Source organism: Carcharhinus amblyrhynchos, chromosome 2, assembly GCF_965287045.1.
Source record: "Carcharhinus amblyrhynchos chromosome 2, sCarAmb.v2.hapA, whole genome shotgun sequence".
In the NCBI taxonomy this organism is placed as follows: domain Eukaryota; kingdom Metazoa; phylum Chordata; class Chondrichthyes; order Carcharhiniformes; family Carcharhinidae; genus Carcharhinus; species Carcharhinus amblyrhynchos.
This window is the reverse complement of record NC_137325.1, coordinates 127690622-127717776: the sequence shown is the minus strand read 5'-3', so window position 1 is coordinate 127717776 and position 27155 is coordinate 127690622. Positions and strand designations below refer to the sequence as shown.

The following is a 27155-nucleotide window of genomic DNA, read 5'->3' as shown; positions in this document are numbered from 1 at the left end:
CATCACTATTTATTTCCCCAGGGTTCTCTAACAATCTGCTTTTCTCAACAGTAAATACTTATGAGAAATATTCATTTAGGATCTCACCCATCTCTTGTGGATCTGCAAATAGATTACCTTAAGAGGCCTGACTCTCTATCTTGTTACTCTTTTGCCCTTTATGTATTTGTAGAAGTTCTTTGGATTCTCCTTTGCCTTATCTGCCAAAACAATCTTGTGTCCCCTTTTAGCCCTCCTGTTTTCGCTCTTAACTCTACTCCTACACCCCCTATACTCTTTAAGGGATTCACTTGACCCCTGCTGCCTATAGATGTCATGTGTCTCTTTCTTCTTCTTGACCAGGGCCTCAACATCCCGAGTCATCCAGGGTTCCCTACTTCTGCCAACCTTGCCCTTCACTCCAAGAGGAATGTACTTACCCTGAACCCTGGTTAACACACTTTTGAAACTGTGCCACTTACCAGACATCCCTTTGCCTTCCCACACATTCCTCCAATTAGCTTTTGAAAGTTCCTGCCTGATAGCATCAAAATTGGCCTTGTTCCAATTTAGAATTTTAACTTTAGTGCCAGACCTATCATTCTCCATAGCTATCTTAAAACCAATAGAATTATGGTCACTGGTCCCAAAGTGACCATAATAGTTACAAGTAAGGCTTACATTAACACTGCAATGAAGTTACTGTGAAATTCCCCTAATCGCTACAGTCTAGCACCTGTTCGAATCAATGTACCTAATCAGCACATCTTTCAGAATGTGGGAGGAAACCACAGCACCCAAAGGAAACCCATGCAGACACGAGGAAACGTGCAAATCTCCAGTCACCCAAGTCAGAAATCAAACCTGGGCCCCGGACACTGCGAAGCAGCAGCGCTAACCACTGGGCCCCTGGGGGGGCGGGGGTGGGGAGGGACGTCCTCCTTGCTGCGGGCTGGGGGGGACGGCGGCAGTGGGTGGTGGGGCGCAGTTCCTAGTTCCTCCTTCCTGGCTGGGGGACGCTTTCCTCCACCTCGCTGGTGGGGGAGAAGGTTGCAGTTCCTCCTCCCGGCCTGGGAAGCGCTATTCCTCTTCCTCGCTGGCTTGGGGAGGTTGGTTGCAGTTCCTCTTCCCGGGCTGGCGAGGGCGCTGTTCCTTTTCCTGGCCGGGAAGACGGATGGTATTGGGCCATCCTGGCGCCGCTGCTCCTTGGCGATCCCTCCCCCCACCTTGCTTCTGCCCCCCCCCCCCCCCGAGCGGGTTGGCGTGGAGCTCGGAGCGGCAATGGCGCTTTACAACTTCAAGAAGATCACGGTGGTGCCGACTGCCAAGGTGGGTCCCTGCGGCTCGGGCCCGGGAGGTGGCTGGGGGGACTGTTTGACATAGTTGGGGTATTCATCAGACTCGCTGGCGGCTCGGCTGGGCGGTTAGTGCGCGGGCAGGAGCCGGGGCTGTGGGCCGCCAGCACGTGTCTGTCCCTCAGTCCCTGAGCTGAGTGCGGGGAGGGGGGGGGAATTGATCAATATGTCATCAATATGTCCAAGTTTGGGAGCCCCTTTCCCGAAGTACTGTCTTTATAAAGCGCTGATAGTTTTCGCTGGGCTTCTATTTGGGACATTTAAAGTGTTAACGTTTTGAATACCCTAGTTTAAAGTTTATTGATTAGTGCCACACGTCGGCTTACGTTAACTGCAAAGAAGTTACTGTGAAAATCCCCTAGTCGCCTGTTCAGATACACTGAGGGAGAATTTAGCATGACCAACGTGCCTAACCAGCATGTATTTCAGAGGAAACCGGAGCATCAGGAGGACTCCCACACAGACACAGGGAGAATTTGCAAACTCCACACAGACAGTGACCCAAACTGGGAATTAAACCCAGGTCTCTGGCTCTTGTGAGGCAGCAATGTTAACCACCGTGTCGCCCCTTCCCTGAGAAAGTCCTTGTAGGTGGTCTTCATCGGGCTTTCATTTGGGGTATTTATAAATGTTGTATACACCCTGGTGCTGATGCATTTATTAAATTTTCAGTAATTACCACCCCCCTCTTCCTGGAAATTTTCATTCAGTTCCATACTCAGGTTAAAGGGACGTTCCACTTGTGAAGCTGAGGGCTGTCACAAGCCCCTCCTCCCCTGTTTAAATCTCCTCCTCCTCCTCAGGCTGTTAGGCGATCTTCAACTTGCTGCCTTCTGGAAGATTTCACTGCCTCATCTAAATGAATTTTGCTTCATCAGCTGCCAGTCAATCATTTGTCAAAATTACACATCCCAGAAAATAACTTTAATTTTGTTCCACCCCTTTATTCATTTTCCAAATTTGACACTTACGGGTGTTCTCCTCCCCCTCTCTCGCACAGAAAAATGGAAACTGCTGGAAAATCTCAGCAGGTCTGACTGGCAGCATCTATGGAGGGAGAATAGAGCCAATGTTTCGAGTCCGGATGACCCCCGCCCCTGTCAAAAGCTGGGGATGCTTGAATAAGAAGCCTGACAACACCAGGTTTAAGTCCAACCAATTTATTTGATAGTAAACTCACAAGCTTTTGGGATTTGCCCTTCATCAAGTGAATGGATGCTTGAGCGCAGAGGCATAACCCCAGGATAAAGGGACAATTGTTTTGGACTGAGGTGAGGAGACATCTCTCGAAGGGTTGGAATTCTCAAGAGGGCTGTGGATGCTCTCCATCATTGAATATATTTAAGAGTGAGATGGACAGATTTTTGCTGTCTCAGGGAATCGACGGATAGTGGGATGCATGCAGGAAAGTGGAGTTGAAGATGAAGATCAGCCATGATCATATTGAATTGCGAAGCAGGCTCAATTGGCCATATGCTCTATTTCTGATCCTATTTCTTGTGTTAATACATCTTCATTGTAGAGGTTGGCTGTAAACAAAGTTGTTTGGACTCATCAAAAATTCACTGTCTCAGGAGTAACGATTTACACATCCTTTCAAAAGACATCAAAATCATAAGTTTCTCAGTTTTTGTTTTTGAAACCAGTTAATTAAAAAAGTGCAAAATTCCCAGTTTTATTATTTGTGTAATTCATAACTTTTCCATTTTTGAAATGTGCAAAATGAATCTAGTGATCATAAGACTAAGAAAATAATTGAAGTCACAGCTACCTTGTGCTTAACTAATTTTCAGGTGTATTTTTTTTGCATTTAAAAGGAAAATTATTACAGTTATGTAAAGGATGCCTGTAGAGTTTGAATTTAGTGTAACTCATTAGTTATTTAGTGTAACTAGATTGCGAAACAAGTTGATGAAGTATTAATTTTTACTTTGCTTTCGTGAATCTTGAACCAGTGATAATTTCCACGATCACAGGCACTGCATTTAGTTTGTAACTTGGATCAGGGACTGATGTATGAGGAGTGATTGCCTAGATTAGGATTGTTTTCACTGGAGTTCAGACAAATGAGGGGGGATGTTGCCAACGGTGGAGGTGTCCAGAACCAGGGGTCACAGTCTGAGGATTCAGGATAGACCATTTAGGATGGAGGTGAGGAAACATTTCTTCATCTAAAGAATGGTGAGCCTGTGGAATTCATTACCGTAGGAAATATTTGATGTCAAAACATTGAATGTATTCAAAAGGTGGCTAGATATAGCACTTGAGGCGAATGGGATTGAAGGTTATGAGAGAAAGCAGGATTAGACGATTGAGTTGGATAATCAGCCATGATTGTGATGAATGGCGGAACAGGCTGGAAGGGCCAAGCTCCTTCACTTATGGGTCATTTACTGCTCTGTTTCAGGTATGAAAATCTGAGTGGAGATTTTCAAAGATGGGTTTGCAGGAACAGATGTGAGAAGTTAGGTGGTTGGCAGCTGGTAGGAATAGGGACAAGAGATCTAGATCTTAGGGACACATTTAGATAGATGATGATGGGAGTTATAAGAGAAATTGAAGAAATACTCTCATTCTATGCTCTTTAAACTTCAGCTCATCCGAACTTTTGTGACAGTGTCCTTTATGTTACCAAGGTTTGCACACTTATTACCCCCGTTTTAGCTAACTTATATTGGCTCCGTCATAACACCTTAACTTTAACATTCTCATCCTCATGTTTAAAACTGCCCGTATCTGTAGCTTCCTAAAAGGAATTTATTTGCACTGAACCATCAGGAGGAACACTTCCTGTACATGTACAGATGCATCAGGCCCTTTAAAGTGAGAGATGCTTTTAAGTACTATTTGTTGCGGCATTATGCATTTTTGCACACCAGTGTCTTATAACTGTCTCCTTTACAATAAAATCAGTTAGTGGAAAACATTGTAACTACACAAGTGTGCAAACATTTCAATGCTAGATTTTTAGAGTGGCAAAATTGATTTTTTTTTGGGAAGCCAGTTTGGAAAATAAAATCATCTACTCTTAACTGTGTAGTTTCACCAATAAAAAAAGTATTTTGAACAAAATATTGAAAAAAACTGATGAGCCAGTGTGGGGCACAAAGCCATAACCCTGGGATTAAAAATTCCATTAACTACCTCCTCAACTATCCGAGCTGTATAGGAGCTCCATCACAAAGCCTTTCTAACTTATCCAAGAAATCGAGTTTATTGGTTCAAGTTGCAGTGCTAAACTGACCTTGGATCGAAATACCCTGCACCCACAGTGTTGGTGGGTGAAACTGCACGTGCTGATAGCTGCGCAACTGTTCCTGATATCTTTACAGTCAGTGACAGGAGTTATGATATTCTTGATACCTTTAGTCAGCGACAGGCATTACAATGCTCCTAATACCTTTGCAGTTAGTGACAGGAGTTATAACGCGCTGAAAATCTGTTCCACAAATTGTCCTACATGTGGCGCTGGCTTTTTTTTGCATGCCAATCCCACTCCCATTCCCAGCTTCCCATGGACCCACCATTAATAGCTGTGGTTTTTAGCTGCCTAATTTTCACTTGAGGTAATAAAATCCTTATACTCTGCTGCCTCTCTTCCTTAATATATACCTTTAACCATGGTGCTGATCATCTATTTTTGTTACTCTGCTATCTTTTTTTTCTGATTTCCCTTCTGAAAGACTTTGGGACGATTTGTTATATTAAATCTGTTGAAACCAATATAAAGCTGTGCAAAGAATGGCGTACGTGATATCTCTCTCATGTGTAGTTCATGGCTTCCCAGGCTGTATTTTCGATTCCAGCTGCATTTGCTGGTATCGGACCCTTTACTAACCACTTTTAAAACTTAACAGAAAAGCTCCCAAGAGAAGACTCCCAATGCAAAACATACAGTACTGGATGATATGAAAAGCTATAGCACACATCCCAGGTTGTTTTCATGTTGTTTAAGAGGGGAAGTTTACATTGCAGTTAGAAATCTAGTGGTGTTGGCAGATTTCTAGATGCACTGCATCAGTAATTCCAAAAAATGTTGTTAGTTTAGATAATTTTAAGGAATAACATACACTTTGGCGTGATCAAAATTTTCTATCTTTTTGATTTAGGATTTCATCGACTTGACGTTGTCAAAAACCCAACGGAAGACACCAACTGTAATTCACAAAAACTATCAAATCAGCAGAATTCGTCACTTCTATATGCGAAAGATTAAGTTTACTCAGCAAAACTATCATGATCGTCTCAGCTTGATTCTGACTGATTTTCCAAAACTTGATGTAAGTTGTTGCTTTGCGGTTGCTTCAAAATAATGATGAATGTCATCTTTTACTTTTAAAAATAAAGAATTTAAGTTACACTTATTTCAACATATTCAGCTGATGCTTGTGGAATTGATTTGTTCTTAGCTTTTCATTCCCTGAAGGGAAACTGAGCTTCTGTAAGTTTGTAAACCAGTGAAGTCCATGTCGATTTTTAATATAAAATGACTTTGAGAATGAAGTGCTGTTGCCTATTTTTAATATTCTTTCCAATATCGTCAAAATAATTGGTGAAAGTATCTACAGATGTCAAAGTTAATCTAGTGCCAACACAGGTGTGATGAGCCAAAATTGCTATAGCTTTCTCGGATTCTAATAAAACAGTTAATTTTAATTCCACTGTCTACACAAATATTTCCTGCTTAAATAATTTTAGCTTTCAGTCTTGTCCAGAGTATTAATTCTCCATATTGCTGCTTGATTCCAATGTGTCACTCTGATTTAAACAAAGTAAATACAATTGCCCTGTAAGTTGCTGACCTGATATTTGGTGCTGTTTGTGCAGTCCAGACAGACAATAGTGGCTGACTATCCCGTCCACAGGCTGACATCCAGAATGTGTCAAAAATTGGGTTCAGACATGACATGTCAACAATGTCAACATGCAACGTGCTTGGGTGCAATACACTTGCATCGTTTGACAAGATTTTCAGCATGAAAGATTTTTGATTCTCATTACGAAACATTAAAATCACAGCTTGGGCAGTGGTGTAGCTCTATTATCATTGGACTAGTAATCCAGAGACCCAGGGTAATGCTCTGGCAAATCAAATCCCACCATGGCAGATGGTGAAATTTGAATTCAGTAAAAATAAGAGTCAAATGATGATCATGAAATTATTGTTGGTTATCATATAAACCCACTAATATTCTTTCGGGAAGGAAATCTGCCTGTCATAATTTCAGCTGAGTGGCACATTTAAGAGCTGAAGGGCAATTAGGAATGAGCAATAAATGCTGGCCACCATGAAAAAATAAAAAAAAGTAAGATAATTTTTTCATAACATTTATTAAACCGACAGCCAATGGATGATGTGGCAAGCTGATATCAGTGAATGGGAATGCTTAGTCATGATGAAATTGGAGAACTTCATTTTCAACTTCAAGATCTCCAATAAAACTGCTTTACGCTAGTAACGGCTGAAAACATGCAGTATTTCAAAGCATAACTTGTCAGATAATACCAACTTAAAACTTGTTTTAAAATAATCTGTTTTGAAAAATTGACTTGACATAAAATGTTGGAAACAAATTGCACTTTGAAGAACAGTAAAGCTTTTCTTGCTTTTTTTTGTAGGATATCCACCCCTTTTATGCTGATTTGATGAATGTGTTGTATGACAAAGATCACTACAAGCTGGCATTAGGGCAGATTAACATTGCGAAGAACCTCATTGACAAGTAAAGTTTATATTCATTTCTGTTTGTTTAATGTAAGTAATATGATAAATGTGGGTTATCTAAAGTGGTTGGATTGCGGTAGTGAGCACCAGATATCTGGACTAAATCAAATGACATTTAGGGTACTGGTCTTCAATCCTGAGTATGAAAATTTAATTCCTTGAGTCAAGTGGCACTTGAAGTCTCTGCCACCAGAAAAATACTTTGTTAAACTTTGCAGCAGTATTCCATTTCAACAAAGGAAAGATAATGAGCTGATTTGACTCATCAGGGAGTGAAACACAGCTTCAGTTTGCTCACTGAAGGTTGTGCCAAAGTTAAAAATGCAGATAATCCACAATTTGTTATTTTTATAGGGGCAGCATGGTGGCATTGCTGCCTCACAGTTCCAGGTACCCAAATTCGATTCCTGGCTTGGATCACTGTCTGTGCAGAGTCTGCACGTTCTCCTGTGTTTGTGTGGGTTTCTTCCGGGTGCCCCAGTTTTCTCCCACAGTCTGAAAGAAGTGCTGGTTAGGTGCATTGACCTTGCTAAATTCTCCCTCAGTGTACCCGAACAAGCACTGGAGTGTGGTGACTGGGGGATTTCCACAGTAACTTTATTGCAGTGTTAATGTAAGCCTACCTGTGACACTAATGCATAAACTTGAAAACCTTAAAGGGCGTAAGAACTAATAAATCAAGTAAAATTAATGTATTTATTAAAACCTTCATTCCTCCAGTGCTTTCGATCAGATGTCCCAATCAATGTTTGTATAAAAATTAGTCCACAATTTATTTGGTTGCATCCGTGAGACCTTTGTGAGCTGTTTTATGTTTTATCTTGTTAGTTGACTTGCAAAAGCATTCCAAGTAAGCCAGTTGGAAACCTGGCTTTTTGAAACTTGCTCCTACCTCCAAAACAGACTGCAAAAAACAGCAGGAAGGCACATTTAGTAGGCGCTTGATGTTGAAGTTGGGCTCTCTTGGGTTAGGTAGAAAAAAACAAGTTTAAAGTTAGCAAAGTAAGTACATGGGATGTCTCAGAAAGCACAGTTGACAAAAATGTGAAATGGTTATTCTAGCAGCTTCTGTTGATAGAGTTACTCATCCAAAGGTTCAGTTGCAGCATTTGCAACTGTTGCAAAATCTAAAAGGAACGGCCAGTGGAATGCTAATTTAGCTGGCCCACGTTTGAGTTTCTGTAGATTTAACAAATTGCGTTAGGAAGTTTTATTAAATGTAATCTAATACAAGTTATTAGTGATTGATGCAAATATTTTTAAATGTGTCTACTTGTTGTTTCATGACAAAATGAATTGTAGCTAGTGATGGACAGTTGCAATTAGATCTGTCAAAGATTGTTTTTATTCCATTTCTGATATTTTTCTTAAGAATTACTTTCAGAATGTTGTTATACTCCTACATTTGGTTAGACCTAAATTAAAACTTCATTTTTAACCAGTGTTGCTAAGGATTATGTACGTCTGATGAAATATGGCGATTCTCTGTACCGATGCAAACAGCTGAAGCGTGCAGCACTTGGGCGTATGTGTACCATTCTCAAACGGCAGAAACAAAGTTTGGAATATTTAGAACAAGGTAAGTAACAGACTTTCATATATTCATTTATTAGGGTTCAAGAGAATTTTGTGTAAAGATTTTTCAGATGACTCTCAAAATCCATGGGTTCTGTAGACGGGATTTTTCGCACAATCCGGTGCGCGTTTTGTGGTGGCAGATGCGGCCTGACATTGGCAAGCTGCAGGATCTCCTGAATCCACCAGTGTCAAAGGGGTTTCCCATAGAATGCACCCCTTGCTGCTGGGAAACCTGTGGTGGGAGTGCACTGTCGGTGGGGCCAGCAGATCACGCTGGCTTGAACGACTGGAAAGTGTCATCCTGTATCTCAACACTTTCTTCTCTTTCAGTACGGCAACATCTTTCTCGTCTGCCATCAATTGATCCCAACACGAGGACTTTGTTGCTCTGCGGATACCCTAATGTTGGAAAATCCAGCTTTATTAACAAGGTACTTTTTTTAATGAAAAGGATGCTTATAACTGATTTTACTTGTAATTTATTAACTAAATAGCTTGTCGTAATCATTCAGAAGCTGCACTGGTTTTCCTGCCAAGTTATTTATTCCATTTGTTCAGTGCAACAGCGATGTTACCGTAATGATGGTTTAATGTCAATGAAGTTTGATACCTAGCTTGTAGTCGAGCTACAATTTGATCAAAAACTGGTGGCTGTAATATAGTGTTGTCAGATTACATTGCAAATGTACATTTGCTTGCCAGACTGGTTATTTTAATGTTGGGTATCATTCTGTGAAAGTTTCAGCTTCTTGTTCTTGTGTTACTATTTACTCCCATTGGTCTCATTCTGCCCTACCTACACATTTCTTTCAAGCTCTATGACCCAGCATGCAAGCTGTTCCTCCTTAGGTCTGTCAGTTGTAAGTTTGGTTTAGTTAATGCATTTTGATCCAAGTCATTAGAAGGTCATCATCATATCCCACTCCTGGACTTGAGCAGGTTAATTTGCGTTGGCTCTTTAATGCAGTATTGCGGGAGTGTTATATTCAGGAGGTGTGTTATCTTATGAATAGGTTGTTAAACCAAGCTTCCTTCTGCCTCTTCAGGCAGACTTAAAAGGTTTCATGAAGAAGAGCTTGTAGCAAGTTGCCCCAATTAACAAGCCAACAGAAAAATTAAATAACTAGACCATCATTTCATTTACTGTTTGTGGGACGATGGCTGTCACATTTTCCAACCAAAAAATAACTGCAATTCAAAAGAACTTAATTTTTATCAAGGTCTCAATCATCTCTTTTTTTGAATGGACCTACTTCATATTAAGTTGATCTTTCTCAACACTCTAGCTATGGCTGTAACACTACATTCTGCACCCTCTCTTTGTGGTGTGTTTTGTCTGTATAGTGTGCAAGAAACAATACTTTTCACTGTTTTGTGGAATGTGACAGTAAATCATATCTCTAATGTGAATCAAATGAGTATTTTATTGCTACATCATGTTTTTTATATTTCAGATTCTTGGATCAAAACTGTGTGTTTGAACTTTTGGATATATTAATTAATTTGCTGTTTACTTACAGATTACTCGGGCAGATGTTGAAGTACAACCATATGCTTTTACCACAAAGTCGTTGTTTGTGGGACATATGGACTACAAATACTTGCGTTGGCAGGTTAGCATTTACAAACTTGTAAAATATGTATGAAAATATTTTGTTATAAGCCATTACAACATAAATTCCCAATATGTATGTTGTACCTCACGTATACTGTCAAAGTTCAAATATGTATTTGAAGCTGAATTTGTTAACCTTCTTGCAAATGGAAAGCATTAAAGTTACCAGTGACCTTGGGAATGAGCCGGAGATCTAGAAAGCTGCCAATCTATAGGGAAACAATGACCCTCTAACTGATTTTAGACTGTTGGTCTTTATGGTAAACAGACCATGTGGCCTCAAAGGGACCAAACTCTCTTTTAATTTCAGCATGTTACAGAATATTACAGTGCAGACGAGGCCCTTCAGCCCATCGAGTCTGCGCCAACACATGAAAGGCCTCGACGTACACACCTAATCCCACTTGCCAGTGTTAGGAGCCTGAAATTGGAAAGTAATGTTACAATAATACTGAAGAACTGCGAGCACACTATGCATATTTGAGTATTATAACATTTCCAGGTTCATAAATGTTTTGGAACCGTTAAAGAATGGAGAATAATCAAATGTGAAAATTGTGGGCCGAAGGGCCTGTTTGTGCTGTAGTGTTTATGTTCTAAAATATTCAATGGGATGAGGCCTGATTTCAGTTAATTAAAAGGGCATGTGGCCTGGCCATGTTTGAATCAAAGAATGGCTCAGGCATAGATAGGTAAGGGTAAAGTAAGTGATTGCTCAAACCATAAGAGTCCAATACTGGTTAGCTCTGGAAGCAGTGCCAGAGGACTGTTCCACAAACTGAGGCATGAACATGAGAGCATCTACAGGACAGTTGGCATAATGGTGATGGTGAGGAAATTAGAAACAAAATCTGATGTAAAAATTAATTATTGCCCAGAGAAAAGTGTTACAAGTGACTGCTGGTACAGGTTTGCTGAAGACAAATCATATTTGATTATCTATAGTTCTTTAAAAGTAACAGAGAATTGATCAGTGCAGTTGATTGTGTGGATTTTCCAAGTGCACTTGGTGAAGTATGATTTAATAGATTTATAGTCATTCGGTGATACAGAACTTGAATATTGCTGGAAAACAATCACTTGTTGAAGCTTTTTGTCTTTTGCAGTCATCAGGATAATTCACAAGAATGCCAAATGTAAAGGAAAGCACAATTTATACTACATGAGACAGCACTGCTGATGGGTTGGGGGGGGGTGGAGTCTGATCCTGTGAGGGGAGATGTGATAAATTAAAGAGAAAAGACGACAGTAGAGTGGAGCAGGCGTTATCCCCATAACCCCATGCATTTACCTCCAATACAAAGGGCAATTTAGCATGTCCAATCCACCTAACCCACACATTTTTGAACTGTGCGGAGAAACCGGAACACCTGGAGGAAACCCATGCAGACACGGGGAGAATGTGCAGCCTTCACACTGACGGTAACCCAAGTCAGGAATTGAACCTGGGTCCCTGGCACTGTGAGGCAGCAGTGCTAACCACTGTGCCACCCCAAAGATATAGAGGGACCAAAATATACCCAAAAGTATAGAAGGACCTGGGTGTCTGATACCGGAATTGTAAAAAGTTAGTAAGCATTAGGAAGTGATTAGGAAGATAAATGTTTATTGCAAGAGGAATTGAATATGAAACAGCTACAGCTGTACAGGCATCTGGAGTACTGATATCCAGTGTTGATCTCGCTTCTTAAGAAGGGATATAATTCAAAACAGAGGTGAAGGGGCTCTCTAATAAGGAAAGGTTGAGCCTATATGCATTGGAATTTAGAGGAGTGAAAAGTGATTCAGACATGATATCCTAGAATCGTAGAAACCCTACAATGCCGGAGGAGGCTATTTGGCCCAAGCCTGCACTGACAACAATCTCACCTAGGCCCTACTCCCATAACCCCACATATCTATCCTGCTAATCCCTCTAACCTATACATTCCAGGACACTAAGGGGCAATTTAGCAAGGCCAGTGCATTTAACCCACACGTTTTTGGAGTGTGGGAGTAAACCGGAGCCCCCGAGAAACCCATGCAGGCATGGGGAGAATGTGCAAACTCCACACAGTGACCTAAGCTGGGAATCAAATCCAAGTCTCTGGTGCTGTGAGACAGCAATGCTAACCACTGTGCCGCTCTATCCTGAGGGAACTTGACAAGATAGACCCTGAGGGAATGTTTCCCTTTATGAGGGAGTCCAGAACTAGTACGGACAGTTTAAAAACAAGGAGATGGAGGAGAATGCTTTTCCCTTGAGGGTTATTAGTCCATGGAGTTCTCTTCCACCGAGATCTACATCACTAAATATGGTTATGGGGGACAGACAGGATGAGTGGAGTTGAGGCCACAATCAGATCAGCAGTGATCTTATTGAATGGCACAACAGGTTTGAGAGACTAAGCGACTGGCTATTCCTAATTCTTGTGATCATGTATGCAAGATTGATATTGAACTCACGGCCTTATATACATTAGTATTCTGTGTTTGAATATAAGAACAAAGACAAAGAAAATTTCAGCACAAGAACAGGTCCTCCAAGCCTCCACCGACCACGCTGCCCGACTTAACTATAACCCCCTACCCTTCCGGGGACCATATGCTCTATTCCCATCCTATTCTTGTATCTACCAAGGCGCCCCTTAACAGTCACCACTGTACTCGTTTCCACTACCTCCCCCAGTAACGAGTTCCTGGCACCCACTACTCTGTGTAAAAAATCTGCCTTGTATATCCCCTTTAAACATTTCCCCTCGCACGTTAAACCTGTGCCCCCTAGTAATTGACTTTTCTACCTTGAGAAAAAGTTTCTGACTGTCCACTCTGTCCATGCCTCTTATAATCTTGTAGACTTCTATCAGGTCACCCCTCGACCTCTGTCGTTTCAGTGACAACAAACCAAGTTTCTTCAACCTCCCCTCATAGCTAATGCCCTCCATACCAGGCAACATCCTGGTAAATCTTTTCTGTACCCTCTCCAAAGCCTCCACATCCTTCTGGTAGTGTGGCGACCAGAAGTGAATACTATATCACAAGTGCAGCCTAACTAAGGTTCCATAAAGCTGCAACATGACTTGCCAATTTTTAAATTCAATGCCCCAGCCGGCGAAGTAAAAAGCCTGACAACACCAGGTTTAAATCCAACCGATTTATTTGGTAGTAAACTCACAAGCTTTCGAGGTTAAGCTCTTCTTCAGGTGAATGGAGAGTTCTGGCCTCAGACAGAGCATATAAAGCACAGACTGTCTGAGGCCAGAACTCTCCATTCACCTGAAGAAGAGCTTAACCTCGAAAGCTTGTGAGTTTACTACCAAATAAATCGGTTGGACTGAAACCTGGTGTTGTCAGACTTTTTACTGTGTTCACCCCAGTTCAACGCCGGCATATCCACATCATCCCAGCCGACGAAGGCAAGCATGCCATATGCCTTCTTGACTACCTTCTCCACCTGCATTGCCACTTTCAGTGATCTGTGTACTTGTATACCCAGATCCCTTTGCCTACCAATACTCTTAAGGATTCTGCCATTTACTGTATATTTCCTATCTGTATGAGACCTTCCCAAATGCATTACCTCACATTTGTCAGGATTAAACTCCATCTGCCATCTCTCTGCCACATCTCCAACTGATCTATATCCTGTTGTATCCTCTGATGGTCCTCATCGCGATTCGCAAATCCACCAACCTTTGTGTCGTCAGCAAACTTACTAATCATTGAGACGTATAAGATGATGAATGGGATGGATAGGATAGAGGTGGAAAGACTCTTCCCGCTCAAAAAAGACAGTAGGACTAGGGGGCACAGCCTCAAGATAAAGGGGGGGCGGTTCAGAACGGAGTTGAGGAGGAACTTCTTCACTCAAAGGGTGGTGAATCTCTGGAATTCTCTGCCCGTTGAAGTGGTGGAGGCTGCCTCGCTAAATATTTTTAAGAAGCGGGTTGATGGGTTTTTGATAAGAGAGGGGATTAAGGGTTATGGGGAGAGGGCGGGAAAGTGGAACTGAGCCACGACAGATCAGCCATGATCTTATTGAATGGCGGGGCAGGCTCGAAGGGCCAGATGGCCTACTCCTGCTCCTATTTCTTATGTTCTTAAATCAGTTACATTTTCCTCCAAATCATTTATTTATATATTACATGGAGCAACGGTCCCAGCACTGATCCCTTGTCACAGCCCTCCTTTCAGAAATGCACTGTTCCACTGCTACCCTTTGTCTTCTTTGACCAAGCCAGTTTTGTATCCACCTTGCCAGCTCGCCTCTGATCCCATGCAACTTCACCTTTTGTCATGAGGGACCTTGTCCAAGCCTTACTGAAGTCCATACAGACAACATCCACTGTCCTATCCTCATCAATCGTCTTCGTCACTCCCTTGAAAAACTCAATCAAGTTTGTGACACGTGACTTCTTCACAAAACCATGTTGCCTCTCACTAATAAATCTACTTATTTCCAAATGGGAATAAATCCTGTCTCGAAGAATCCTCTCCAATAATTTTCCTATCACTGATGTAAGGCTCACCGCCCTGTAATTACCTGGATTATTCTTGCTCCCCTTCTTAAACAAAGGAACAACGTTGGCTATTCTCCAATCCTCTGGGACCTCCTCTGTAGCCACTGAGGATACAAAGGTTCCTCTCAAAGCCTCAGTAATTTCCCCCCTTGCCTCTCTCAGTATTCTGGGGTATATCCCATCAGGCCCTGGGGACTTGTCTACCTTAATGTTTCTCAAGAACCCCAATGCCACCTTCTTTTTGATCTTAACATGACTCAAACTATCTACACAGCCTTGCCCAGACTCATCATCCACCAAGTCCTCCTCTTTGGTGAATACTGATGCAAAGTACTCATTTAATACCTCGCCCATTTCCTCTGGGTCCATGCGTAGATTTCCTCTCTTGTCCTTGAGTGGGTCAGCCCTCTCCCTGGCTATCCTCTTGCTCTTTATATATGTATAAAAAGCCTTGGGATTTTCCTTAATCCTGCTGGCCAATGCTTTTTCATGACCCCTTTTAGCCCTCCTTATTTCTTGCTTAAGTTTCTTTTTACTTTGCTTGTATTCTGTACTTGCTTCATGTGTTCCCAGCCTCCTAGCTTTGACAAATGCTTCCTCTTTTCCTTTGACGGGACTCAATATCTCTCGTTATCCAAGGTTCACAAAACTTGCCACACTAATCCTTCATCCTTACAGGAATGTGCCAGTCCTGAATCCCTATCAACTTACACTTGAAAGCCTCCCACATGCCAGATGTTGATTTGCCCTTAAACATCAGCCCCCAATCTACAGTCTTCAATACCTGCCTAATATTATTGTAATTAACCTTCCCCCAATTTAGCATCTTAACTTGAGGACTACACTTTATCCATCAGGACCTTAAAGCTTACTGAATTGTGGTCACTGGTCCCGAGCTGCTCCCCTACTGAAACATCGGCCACCTGGTGGCTCATTCCCCACTACCAGGTCCAGTATGGCCCCTTCCCTCATTGGACTATCTACATACTGTTTCAAGAAGCCCTCCTGGATGCTCCTTACAAACTCTGCCCCATCCATACCCCTAGCGCTAAGTGAGTCCCAGTCAATATAGGGGAAATTAAAATCTCCCACCACAACAACCCTGTTACTTTTACACCTTGCCAAAATCTGCCTACATACCTGTTTCCCTATCTCCCGCTGGCAGTTGGGTGGCCTATAGTAAACCCCCAACATTGTGACTACACCTTTCCTATTTCTGAGCTCTACCCATATTGCCTCGCTTATTGAGCCCTCAAAGGTGTCCTCCCAGAGTACAGCTATGATATTCTCCTTGACCAGTAGTGCAAGTCCCCCACCCCTTTTACGTCCCCCTCTATCCCACCTGAAACATCTGTATGCTGGAATGTTAAACTGCCAATCCTGTCCTTCCCTTAACCATGTCTCTGTAATGGCAACAACATCGTAGTTCTTAGTAATACTAATGCAAGCTCTAAGTTCATCTGCCTTACCTGTTACACTTCTCACGTTGAAACAAATGCACTTCAGTCCACCAGACCCTCTCTGATTAGCAATCCCACCCTGCCTGCTGTTTCTCTGAGTCTTACTGGCCCTACTCTTTGGTTCCCCTTCAGCTAATTCACCTTAGCTTTGGTTCCCATCAAATGACCTATATACATGACCTAATGTATGTCACGAAACTTGTGAATTTGTTCAGCAATGATAGGATAGAAATAAACTTCACGAGGACATGGACCTGTGAAAGAACCAGGCACGTGGCAGATGAAACTGAACAAGGAAAAATGTCAAGTTTGCTGAGCCCTCTAGATGTCCAGGAGCATGTAAGAAGACTTGGAGCAAAAAAGAGAAACTTAATTGAGATACTGAAAGCTGAAATGTACCTGAGAGGAACATACAAAGTATAGAGGTGAAATTAAAAGCACTTCAGGAAAGCAAAGAAAGGGCATGAAAAAACATTAGCGAGTAAAATCAAGGAAAACCCAAATATGTTTTGCAATTCCATGAGGTGCAAAAGGATAACAAAGAGGGCTGATTATAAACCACAGGGCTCAATAGTAGTTATTATTCCCGTGCTTTTTTTCATGATTTAAACTTAAGTGCAAGGGGAAAAGTTCAAAAGTTTATAGATGGTACAAAAATTGACTACTGGCTGTTACTGAAAACAGTAGACTGCAGAAAGGTATCAAGAACTGGTCAGGTGGACAGAAAAGTGGCAAATGAATTTCAGACTGGAGGAATATGAGTAATGCACTTGGGGAAGACAGACAAGCCAGTGGAAGATTAGAAGGCTGAGGGGGGATCTTATAGAGACTTACAAGATAATGAAGGGGCTAGATAGGGTAGAGGTACAGAGATTCTTCCTGCTTAGAAAGGAAAACAGAACTAGAGGGCACAGCCTCAAAATAAGGGGGGGGGGCCGCAGTTTAGAACGGAGTTGAGGAGGAACTTCTTCACTCAGAGGGTGGTGAATCTTTGGAATTCTCTGCCCATTGAAGTGGTGGAGGCTACCTCGTTGAATATATTTAAGTCACGGGTAGATAGATTTCTGATAGACAAAGGAATTAAGGATTATGGAGGGAAAGTGGAACTGAACCAGATCAGCCATGATCTTATTGAATGGAGGGGCAGGCTCGAAGGGCTAGATGGCCTACTCCTGCTCCTATTTCTTATGTCCTTATGTTAAGTGCATGTCTATAGATCCTGTAAGTTAACAGTTAAGGCATACAGGATGTTTTCCTTTATTGGCTGAGGTACTGAATATAGGGGCAAGGAGGTATTGGAACTATATAAAACATTATTTTAATATTTTTAAGACAGCAGTGATTTGGTGGTAATCTCCTTGTCCCTTCAAGATTTTTTCCTTGTTTAGTTGCTGTAAAAACTGCTTTGCTGATTCACACATATTATAATAATAATAATAATAATAGTTTTCCTTATAAATTGATGTGAAGCTGAGAATCTTTCATGGTTCCTCCTTTGATAAAAGACCATAATCTCATTTTCTACAGAGCATAGTTTTTATACATGTTCATCAAAATGGTTACCACTAGAATACTACTGATGTGCTTTTATTTAGTATCTGATATGATTGGTGTTGTATGGTAATGTGTTGACATTTTCAGTGCTGTAGTCAATTTTAAAATGAAAAATGAAGCATTGTGGAAGGACTTGTACTAATGGTGATGATTTTCCTGGATTAGGTAGTTGATACACCTGGTATTTTGGATCATCCATTGGAGGAGCGGAATACCATTGAGATGCAGGCGATCACTGCACTGGCCCACCTCCGTGCTGCCATTCTATATGTGATGGACGTGTCAGAACAGTGTGGTCACACTGTGGAGGCGCAGCTGGAACTCTTCAGAAATATTCGCCCTCTCTTTGCCAATAAGGTAAATCCTTTGACTTGAAAATGTAAAATTGAGGATAAACTTTAAATCATTATTTCATTGATCATTATTTCACTGTTGTTCGGGGCACTTGTTTGCAAGTTGGTTTGTCATGTTTCCTAATTGTGACAGTGTAATTCACTTATGTAATTCAATTGGCTGTAAAGTGAACAAGACATCTGAAGTCGTGATGGTGCTATATAAAGCAAGCCTGCCTTTTTCTTCAATCTGGTTGTTTTAATTTGATTTTTCATAGTGAAGCATATACATTTGGACCAAATTTTTTGTTAGAACAGAAATGCTTTGGTGTTTAAAATTTTGATGGTAAATATTTCAGTGATCAAATCACATAATTATGAGTAGATGAAAAAGATTTAGGACAGATCACCTCTTGAAGTTGTGGAATGCGATACCATAATTTAGTGATTGTGTCAACTTCAGAATGGATTCTTTAGTGATTGAAGGAAAGGGTACAAAGATATTTTCAGGAAAGTGGGGTTCAGAGGTGAATAAATATGGTCTTCATACTAATACCAGTTCTCGGGTTGCAGCAGCATTGCGGTTATGTTACTGGATTAGTAATCCAGAGACCTGGACTAATGATCCAGAGCCAGGAGATCAAATCCCACTGAGGAGTTGGGTAATTTAAATCCAATTCACCAATTAAAAGTGGGATTTAAAAAAAGGTAATAAGAGTAATGATGATTCTGAAAATACTGGATTGTCATAAAATCCCACCTGTTTCACAAATATCTTTTAAGGAAACAAATCTTCTGTCCTTACCTGATCTGAGCTGTGTGAAACTCCCAAGCATTGGCAATGTGGCTGATTCTCAGCTGTCCCCTAAAATGGCCTAGTAAACCATTCAGATATATGAAACCACTGTGACAATGAATGCTAAGCACCACAGCCATCTTGTGGTTCAAGAGGCTTACTACCAGCTTCTGAAGGGCAGTAATGGATGGGTAATAAATACCTACCTTGCCAGGGGACACAAGGACACAAAAAGAACAAGTGACTCATTCTGTATTGTAATTTTTGTATGACGGTTTGTATCTATATTGAAGAAAGTTGGCTGACTTCATTTCACTGATCTCTTTATTGTTTCAGCCCCTTATTATTGTTGCAAATAAATCTGATGTGAAGAAGCTAGATGAACTTCCTGAAGAACAGAAGGTCAGTACCTTTTGGGCGATGATGCAAAGTATTAAAACCAACATTTACTACTTATGTGCTTCTCTGGAAAGTAATTTTCAAACACAGGATAATTTTTTTTCAATGAAATGTACCGTAGGGTAAAGACAGTATCCTATCCTTAGCACAATATCACTGTTTGCATATTATTTTCACTTTTTTTAATAAAGCCTTTTGTATTTAGCATCGTGATTGAAAATATTTTGTTGAGAATATTCTGTGCGTACTTGCATTCCTGGATATGCTACTGTAAGGCTAATAATTGAAAGTGCTGGGCTCGTAAGATAGAAAATATGAATTCAGATCACACGGTGGCAGTTTGAACATTTAAATTCAGTTTTTTAAAAGCTGGGAGCAAGTAACTGGTATCAGCAAAACTGTCAAATTGCCATAAAAAAACTAGTTCCTTAATGTTATTTAGGCAAAAACATTTGTCTTTGCACTGTCTGGCCTACATGCATCAAATTGCAACCATTATGTTTGCCCTTTTGAAATGGCTTAGTACACTCTACAGGACTTGAAACTGTGTCTAAAAGTTCCCTGAAAATGTTCAGGGAGGTTTCCTTGACCTTTTGTAGCCGTCTCTGAAATTCTCTGAGCATTTACGAAGCTGCCATCCACATTTGTGTCCAATTTCATCTTTAATCAAATGCTGTTTAAGGTTAACTATTCCATGGCTATTTAATCACAACAATGCTTTATCTGTTGTTACAGAAAATCTTTGCAGATTTTATGACGGAAGGAGTCACTGTAACAGAAACAAGTACTTTGACAGAGGAGGGAATCATTAAAGTTAAAACTGAGGTGTGTTTTTCCTTCTATTTTGATTTCTCATTTTGGGGTATAACATTTACAGGGTAGCATTTACAATGATTACCACATTTGCAACGATTAGCAAGGTGTCAGTAGCAGAAAAACCTGCTTTGCTGCTCAGTTTTGTTACAAGAATGATAAAATAACAAAGCTGGATGGAGTACTATTGTGATGTTGATGTGTTTATGAAGGTCAGAGGACATTTTGATTCAATTATAATTGAAGACTCTTAAGTATCTTGTTCTGGTTGACCTTATCCATGGATGTTACAATTTAAAGTAAGTGCCTAAACTGGAAACTTGCTGTCTCGTTTCCTTTGTTGGGAGAAAGGTGAGATGGGTAGGAATTCTCCAGCCGTTCACCTCGGCAAGATTCTCTGGTCCAGCAAGTTTCCCAGAGGCATGGGATGTCTTCATTGGTAATTCCCATTGACAGTAGTGGAACTGGAGGATCCCATCGTCAGCAAACGGTGTACAGCCTCCAGCCGCAAGAAAAGCACTTGAGGGGAGGCCAGAGAATGTCACCCAAAACCTGAACTAAGAGGAGAGGGAAGATGGAATTGTTAAATTCCTAAATTGGGTGGATGGAAGCAGCAAGATGCCAAGTGGAATTGAAAGAAGCAATTTCAAGAGTTGCTGGTGGTGTTACTTTCAGTTAACTTGAGAAAAACTGGAGTAAACTGCATCCAGCTATCTGATCTAGCAGTTTAATATAAATTAGTCATCCAAAGTCTGGCACATTAATGGATGGAGTTAATATGCAAGCATTTAAATGTGTTCTTATTGTTCATATATTTGTTGACTAAGAAAATGCAATCCTCATTGTTAAGACTGACCTACAATTTAATGTTGTTAGGCATGTGATAGGTTACTTGCTCATCGTGTTGATAGCAAAATGAAAGGCAAGAAGGTGAATGATTTACTGAACAGGCTCCATCTAGCCATGCCATCAAAGAGAGATCAAAAGGTGAGTTGAATCATTGCTCTTTTCTGTTGTATCGCATGTAGTAAAGTTTCTTAATTATGTGTTGTGAACCAGCCTTTCAATATCAATTTTTAAACAGTGGTTTAATTTTATGGAGAAGTGAATTACGACTGCAGTTAAAGGCAAAAGAGAACAAAGAACAGTACAGCACAGGAATGAGCCCCTCGGCCCATTATGCATGTACCGAAACAGATGCCTCTCCAGCCTAATATTTTCTTGCCTCCATGTGGTTCGTATCCCTCTATTCCCGGCCTATTCATATATCTATCCAAATGCCTCTTGAGCGTTGCTATAGAGTCTGCTTCCACCACCTCATCTGGCAACGAGTTCCAGGCATACACCACCCTCTGAGAAAACTTGCCCCTTACATTTCACTTAAACTCTACTACCACCACACACCCCCCCCACCCCCGATCACCCACCCCGGCCATCCACCCGTTTTCAACCTATGCCCCCAAATAATTGACCTTCCGACCCTGGGAAAAATACTTTGGCTATCCACTCTATCCAAGCCTGTCATAATCTTGTAAACCTCTATCAGATTCCCCTCCCCCTAATCCTCTGACACTCCAATGAAAAGAATCGAAATTTGGTCAAACTTTCTTCATAATCCATATCCTCCAAACCATCCAGTAAATCTCTTCTGCATCCTTTCCAGTGCATCAATATCCTTCCAGTAGTGTGGTGACCAGAATTTACACAATACTCCAAATGCTGCCCCACCAAGGTCTTGTACAACTGCAATATGATTTTCCAATCGCTATACTCAAAGCCCCGACTGATGAAGGCCAGCATGCCATACGCCGCCTTGTCCTTCTGAATTGTCACCTCCAAAGATTTGTGGATCTGCAGGCCTAGGGTCCCCCTGTATGCTAATAATTGTAAGGGATCTACCATTTACTGTCTACTTTCCTTCTGCAGTAGACCTCCCAAATCGCATCACCTCACATTTGTCTGAGTTAAATTCCATCTGCCATCTTTCTGGTCCAAGTCTCCACTCAATTTATATCCTGCTATATCCTCTGACCATCCTCCTCATTATGTGCTATTCCCCCAATTTTTGTATCATCTGCAAATTTACCAATCAAACCCCCGGTATTTTTCTCCAAATCATTTATACATATTACAAACAACAGAGGCCCCATCACTGATCTTTGTGGAACACCGCTTTTCAGAAATCTCCAGTTAGAAAAGTACATTTCCATTGCTATTCTCTGCTTTCTATGCCCCTGCCCATGTTTCCAGCTCACCTCAGATCCCCTATGGCTTCACCTTCTGTATCAGTCTGCCAGGGGGAGCCTCATCAAAGGCTTTACTAAAGTCCATGTCTATAACAGCCACAACCCTGCCCTGGTCAATTTTTTTTGTCACTTCCTCAAAGAACTCAATCAAGTTTGTGACACACGACCTCCTGTGCCCAATTCCTGCCCCTCATTTTCTCCCCACCCTCCTCATCCCTGCCACCAACATTTCAGTTCAATATGGTTAAATGTTTTACTTTTGTACTGTCTAGCTTTTTCATTTTGTTATTTCTAAAAGTATGATTTTTGAACTTAATAATCTAAGATACAGTGATGGCGCCACTCTTATTGCTGGTTTTGGGTAGAGTCGTGGGTGAAATTGGGAAGAAAGGGCTGAGTATAAATTGTAAGAAAACATAGTAACGTCCAAAAGACCAGGGTGGAGAATGGAAAAAATCAAAACAGGTAGACAAGTCTTGTTACCTAGGAAGTATGCTAACATTGGACAGACAGTACAACCACGAAATAAGACAAAGCATTGGAATGGCCAAAGAAGCATTTCAGAACATGAAAAAGATTATGATCAGTGCTATGAAAACAAAACTGAGGATCCTGGAATGCTGCATCACACCAATTTTGACATAGAAAAATGAGTGTTGGATGGTCAGCAAAGCAATGCAGGATAAAATTAAGGATGCAAATTTGTAGTTTTTAAGGGGAATATGGAAGACATTTTGGACAGGTCACAACAGCAATGCGAGGTGTAGTACAATCCGAGACCAAAGGGACTGTGCTGACCAAGTTCAGGGAGAGACATTTGGAATTTCTTGAGCGCTTAATAAGAAATTGTGATTTAGAAATTCAGGTGCTGATGGGATAGATTGATGGCAAAGCAGATAGATAAAGAATGACCTGTGTAAAGAGCCTTGTAAAAATAGGGAATGTACCACCAATGAAAATGATCCACGTCTTTAGAGTAAGATTAAGGAAGCACGTGGTCACCAATGCCTTCTGAGGGCCTGGTACATGAGAGAGAGAGATTTTTGACACCATGGGGGCAATTTTAGGCCTGAGCTCTCCATCTGCGGGAATGGCGGTGTGCGCTCAAAATCTGGGGTGGCGGAGGTGGGATCTAGCTCAGGGGTCAATGATGGGGGTGGAGGGGGTGCTGGTATAGCATGCTGACTCCAATTGAGGTGTGGAGGGGAGCCATGTGTATGCTGGGGGGTTGTTACTCGGGTGCTGATTGGGGTGCACTTTAAAGATGATGCCCCAATCTCTGAGCAGTGAGGTTTTTCTGCCATGTTGAGGCCCTGCTCCTTCTGTCGGGTGGTGTGAAACATGACCACTTGTTTTTTTGGTAGAATGTTTTAAGTTCTGGAGAGAAACACACCAGTTTTCTCACCGGAAACAACACTGCCATTTTGTGGGAAATTCTGCCCTACGTGCATGATTGAGAATGGTTTTACCATGACATTTTCAGGTAATTGGTCTAAATGGTATTTCCTCTTCTTGTGTCTTGATACTTAATGAGGCTGCCTTAGCATCATTATTTTGTCTTCATTTGGTGTTCATGGTTAAGTATTTTCAACAGGGATCACTACAGAGCAAACTGTAGGTGATATCCTGCCATTATTTTTCTTGCTTAGCATTAGGGTGCTATGGTGAACTGTGGCATTCTCACCCTGGCTGAAATGAAGGTTTGGACCAAGAGTCATCTTGGGCTAGGTTGGCTTATACTTGGATTGAGTCCAATGATACGCTGAAATCATTTTTGATGCTTTTTTTTAATGCACAATGGAATTTTCCCAGTTTATAATATTGGTGTTTTCAGGCGTCTCTAGTTAAATCCGTATCAAAGATTATGTTTTATTTCATCTTGGCTTTTTTTTAGGAGAGGCCGCCATGGATACCTGAGGGAGCCTCTAAGCGCCGCAAAATGGAGGTTGATGCGCCAAAACGTAAATTGGTTAGTGAGGATTTTTGGTTGTGAACAATTGATCTGAATTTCTGTTATTGCTTTGTTATCTAAGATGCTTTCTTTTACAGGAAAGGGATTTGGAATTGGAGATGGGTGATGAGTATATCCTGGATCTCCAAAGTAAGTTTTTTGGAGTCTTCTGTTATCAAATTGACACATTACATCTAATAAAATAACAACTGTTAAAATTATAATTGATTCTTTGTACATTAAGAAACTTTGTTCTTATTAAAATTAGAATCACAGAGATTTACAGCATAGAAACGGGCCTTTTGGCCCAACTTGTCCATGCTATCCATTTTTTAACCATTAAACTAATCCTAATTGCCCACGTTTGGCCCATATCCCTCTATACTAGTCTTATCTAAGTATCTGTCAAAATGCTTTCTAAAGAACAAAATTGTACCTGTTTCTGCTCTTACTTCTGGCAGCTTGTTCCAGACACTCGCCACCCTCAGAGAAAATATTGTCCCTCTGGATTCTGGTATATCTCTCCCCTCTCACCTTAAACCTATGCCCTCTAGTTTTAGACTTCCCTACCTTTGAGGAAAGATGTTGACTATCTTGCTGATCTATGCCCCTCTTTATAAACCTCTATAAGATCACCCCTAAGCCTGCTACGTGCTAGGGAAAACAGTCCCAGCCTATCCAACCTCTTCTTATAACTCAAAATTAGTACATCATGCTCTATTACAGGATGGATGGTCTCCAATAGGTAGATACATGGCGACCAAAGTTTTAATTAGGGGCGTGGGCATAAATTAATTTTCGATATTGATTTTAGGAAGACATTAATGTGATAATTTGTAAATGGGGAAGAAAGAAGAGCAGAGCTTAATCAAAGGCAACTTTTGTTGCATGTTCTATGCAGATCTATCATTAGCTTTTGACTTTGTAATTACAATAACACCGACTCCTGCTTCCAATTGGAAAGGTGTCAGATGCATGTTCACTTGAAGAACACTGGCTGCTAGAAAAAGCAAAATTCTTCTTGACTCTTTTTGCAGTCAATAGCAGGAATTCAGAATATGGAGTTCCAGTGAGTTTGTTTTGCACGTCACATCCATTCCCTCACAAGTTACATCACCTGCAGGCTTGACCTATATACAGTCTTAAAAGTGAACTATTTCCATTTATATTTTTTGTGGGAGATACCAGCAGGTTAGCTGAATCGGTAGCTAGTAGAATTCTCAATCAAGGATCATTGGTTCAAGCCCGGCACAGGGTGGTACGATAGCACAGAGATTAGCACTGCTGCCTCACAGCACCAAGGACCCGGGTTCAATTCTCAGCTTAGGTCACTGTCTGTGTGGAGTTTGCACGTTTTCCCCGTGTCTGCGCGGGATTCCTCCTGGTGCTCCAGTTTCCTCGCACATTCTGAAAGATGTGCTGGTTAGATGCATTGATCTGAGCAGGTACCGGACTGCGGCAATTAGGGGAATTTCACAGTAATTTCATTGCAGTGTTAACGTAAGCCTTACTTGGGACTAATAAATAAAATTTAACTTTAACATTGGGTAATTCATTTTCAAATAACCTTTTTTTTAAATTACTTTTTACCAGAAAATGCCCTTGGACTACATTCTCCTCTGAGTTCAATAGATGTTGGGGATCTCATTTTCTGAAATTTCCTTAAGTTTTATTTACTGAATCATCAGAAGCATATTTTACAGAGGGAATAGTTAATACAGGATACATTAACCAGATTCAAGAACCTGCTGTTAGTTAAGGATGATCTGACCTAAGAATGAGTAACTTGAACTTTATTGTTAGTTTTTGTCATGCCAGCTTGTTCATTTTAATGCATATAGCTGACACTGACAGAGACTGCCACCGCGAACATACATGAAGTACTAATCTTTCTATAAATAAAAGCAATCTTACAACAAACTCAGATTTCACAACACTGTTTTAATAAACATTAGGTTGAAAAAACATAGAACAGTACAGCACAGTACAGGCCCTTCGGCCCTCGATGTTGTGCCGAGCTATGTCCGAACCCAAAATTGACCTATCCCGCTCCCCGTCATTCTGGTGTGTTCCATGTGCCTATCCAATAACTGCTTGAAAGTTCCTAAAGTGTCTGACTCCGCTATCACAGCAGGCAGTGCATTCCACACCCCAACCACTTTCTGAGTAAAGAACCTACCTTGGACATCCCTCCTATATCTCCCACTATGAACCTTATAGTTACGCACCCTAGTAACAGCTAAATCCACCCGAGGAAATAGTCTCTGCACGTCCACTCTATCCCCTTCATCAACTTATAAACCTCTCTTAATTTGCCTTTCGTCCTCTGTTCTAAAGAGAAAAACCCCAGATCCCTCAACCTTTCCTCATAAGACCTATTCTCCAAACCAGGCAGCATCCTGGTAAATCTCGTCTGCACTCTCTCCAATGCTTCCACATCCTTCTTATAGTGAGGTGATCAGAACTGCACACAATATTCCAAATGTGGTCTCACCAAGGTCCTGTATAGTTGCAGCATAATCCCACAGCTCTTAAACTCAAACCCTCTGTTAATAAACGCTAACACACTATAAGTCTTCTTCACGGCTCTATCCACTTGAATGGCAACCTTCAGAGATCTGTGGATATGATCCCCAAGATCTCCCTGTTCCTCTACATTCCTCAGAACCCTGCTGTTGACCCTGTAATCAGCATTCAAGTTTGTTCTACCAAAATGAATCACCTCACACTTATCAGGGTTAAACTCCATCTGCCACTTTTCTGCCCAGTTCTGCATCCAATCAATGTCTCTTTGCAGCCTACAAGGGCCGTCCACCTCATCCACTACTCCACCAATCTTGGTGTCATCAGCAA

The 27155-nt window shown here is 41.2% G+C and overlaps 1 protein-coding gene across 1 annotated transcript in view; it reads left to right on the top strand.

Moving 5' to 3' along the window:
* Positions 1-1226: 1226 nt before the first annotated feature.
* gtpbp4 (GTP binding protein 4) overlaps positions 1227-27155 on the top strand; it is a 38425-nt gene continuing 12496 nt past the window's right edge. Inside the window, exons 1-12 of the mRNA XM_080212620.1 lie at positions 1227-1308; positions 5444-5614; positions 6954-7057; positions 8502-8638; positions 8968-9068; positions 10158-10250; positions 17931-18122; positions 19230-19295; positions 20028-20117; positions 20982-21092; positions 24246-24320; positions 24401-24452. Coding sequence (XP_080068746.1) covers positions 1261-1308; positions 5444-5614; positions 6954-7057; positions 8502-8638; positions 8968-9068; positions 10158-10250; positions 17931-18122; positions 19230-19295; positions 20028-20117; positions 20982-21092; positions 24246-24320; positions 24401-24452 — 1240 coding nt within the window. The 5' untranslated portion in view covers positions 1227-1260. The remainder of the gene's footprint in view (positions 1309-5443; positions 5615-6953; positions 7058-8501; positions 8639-8967; positions 9069-10157; positions 10251-17930; positions 18123-19229; positions 19296-20027; positions 20118-20981; positions 21093-24245; positions 24321-24400; positions 24453-27155) is intronic.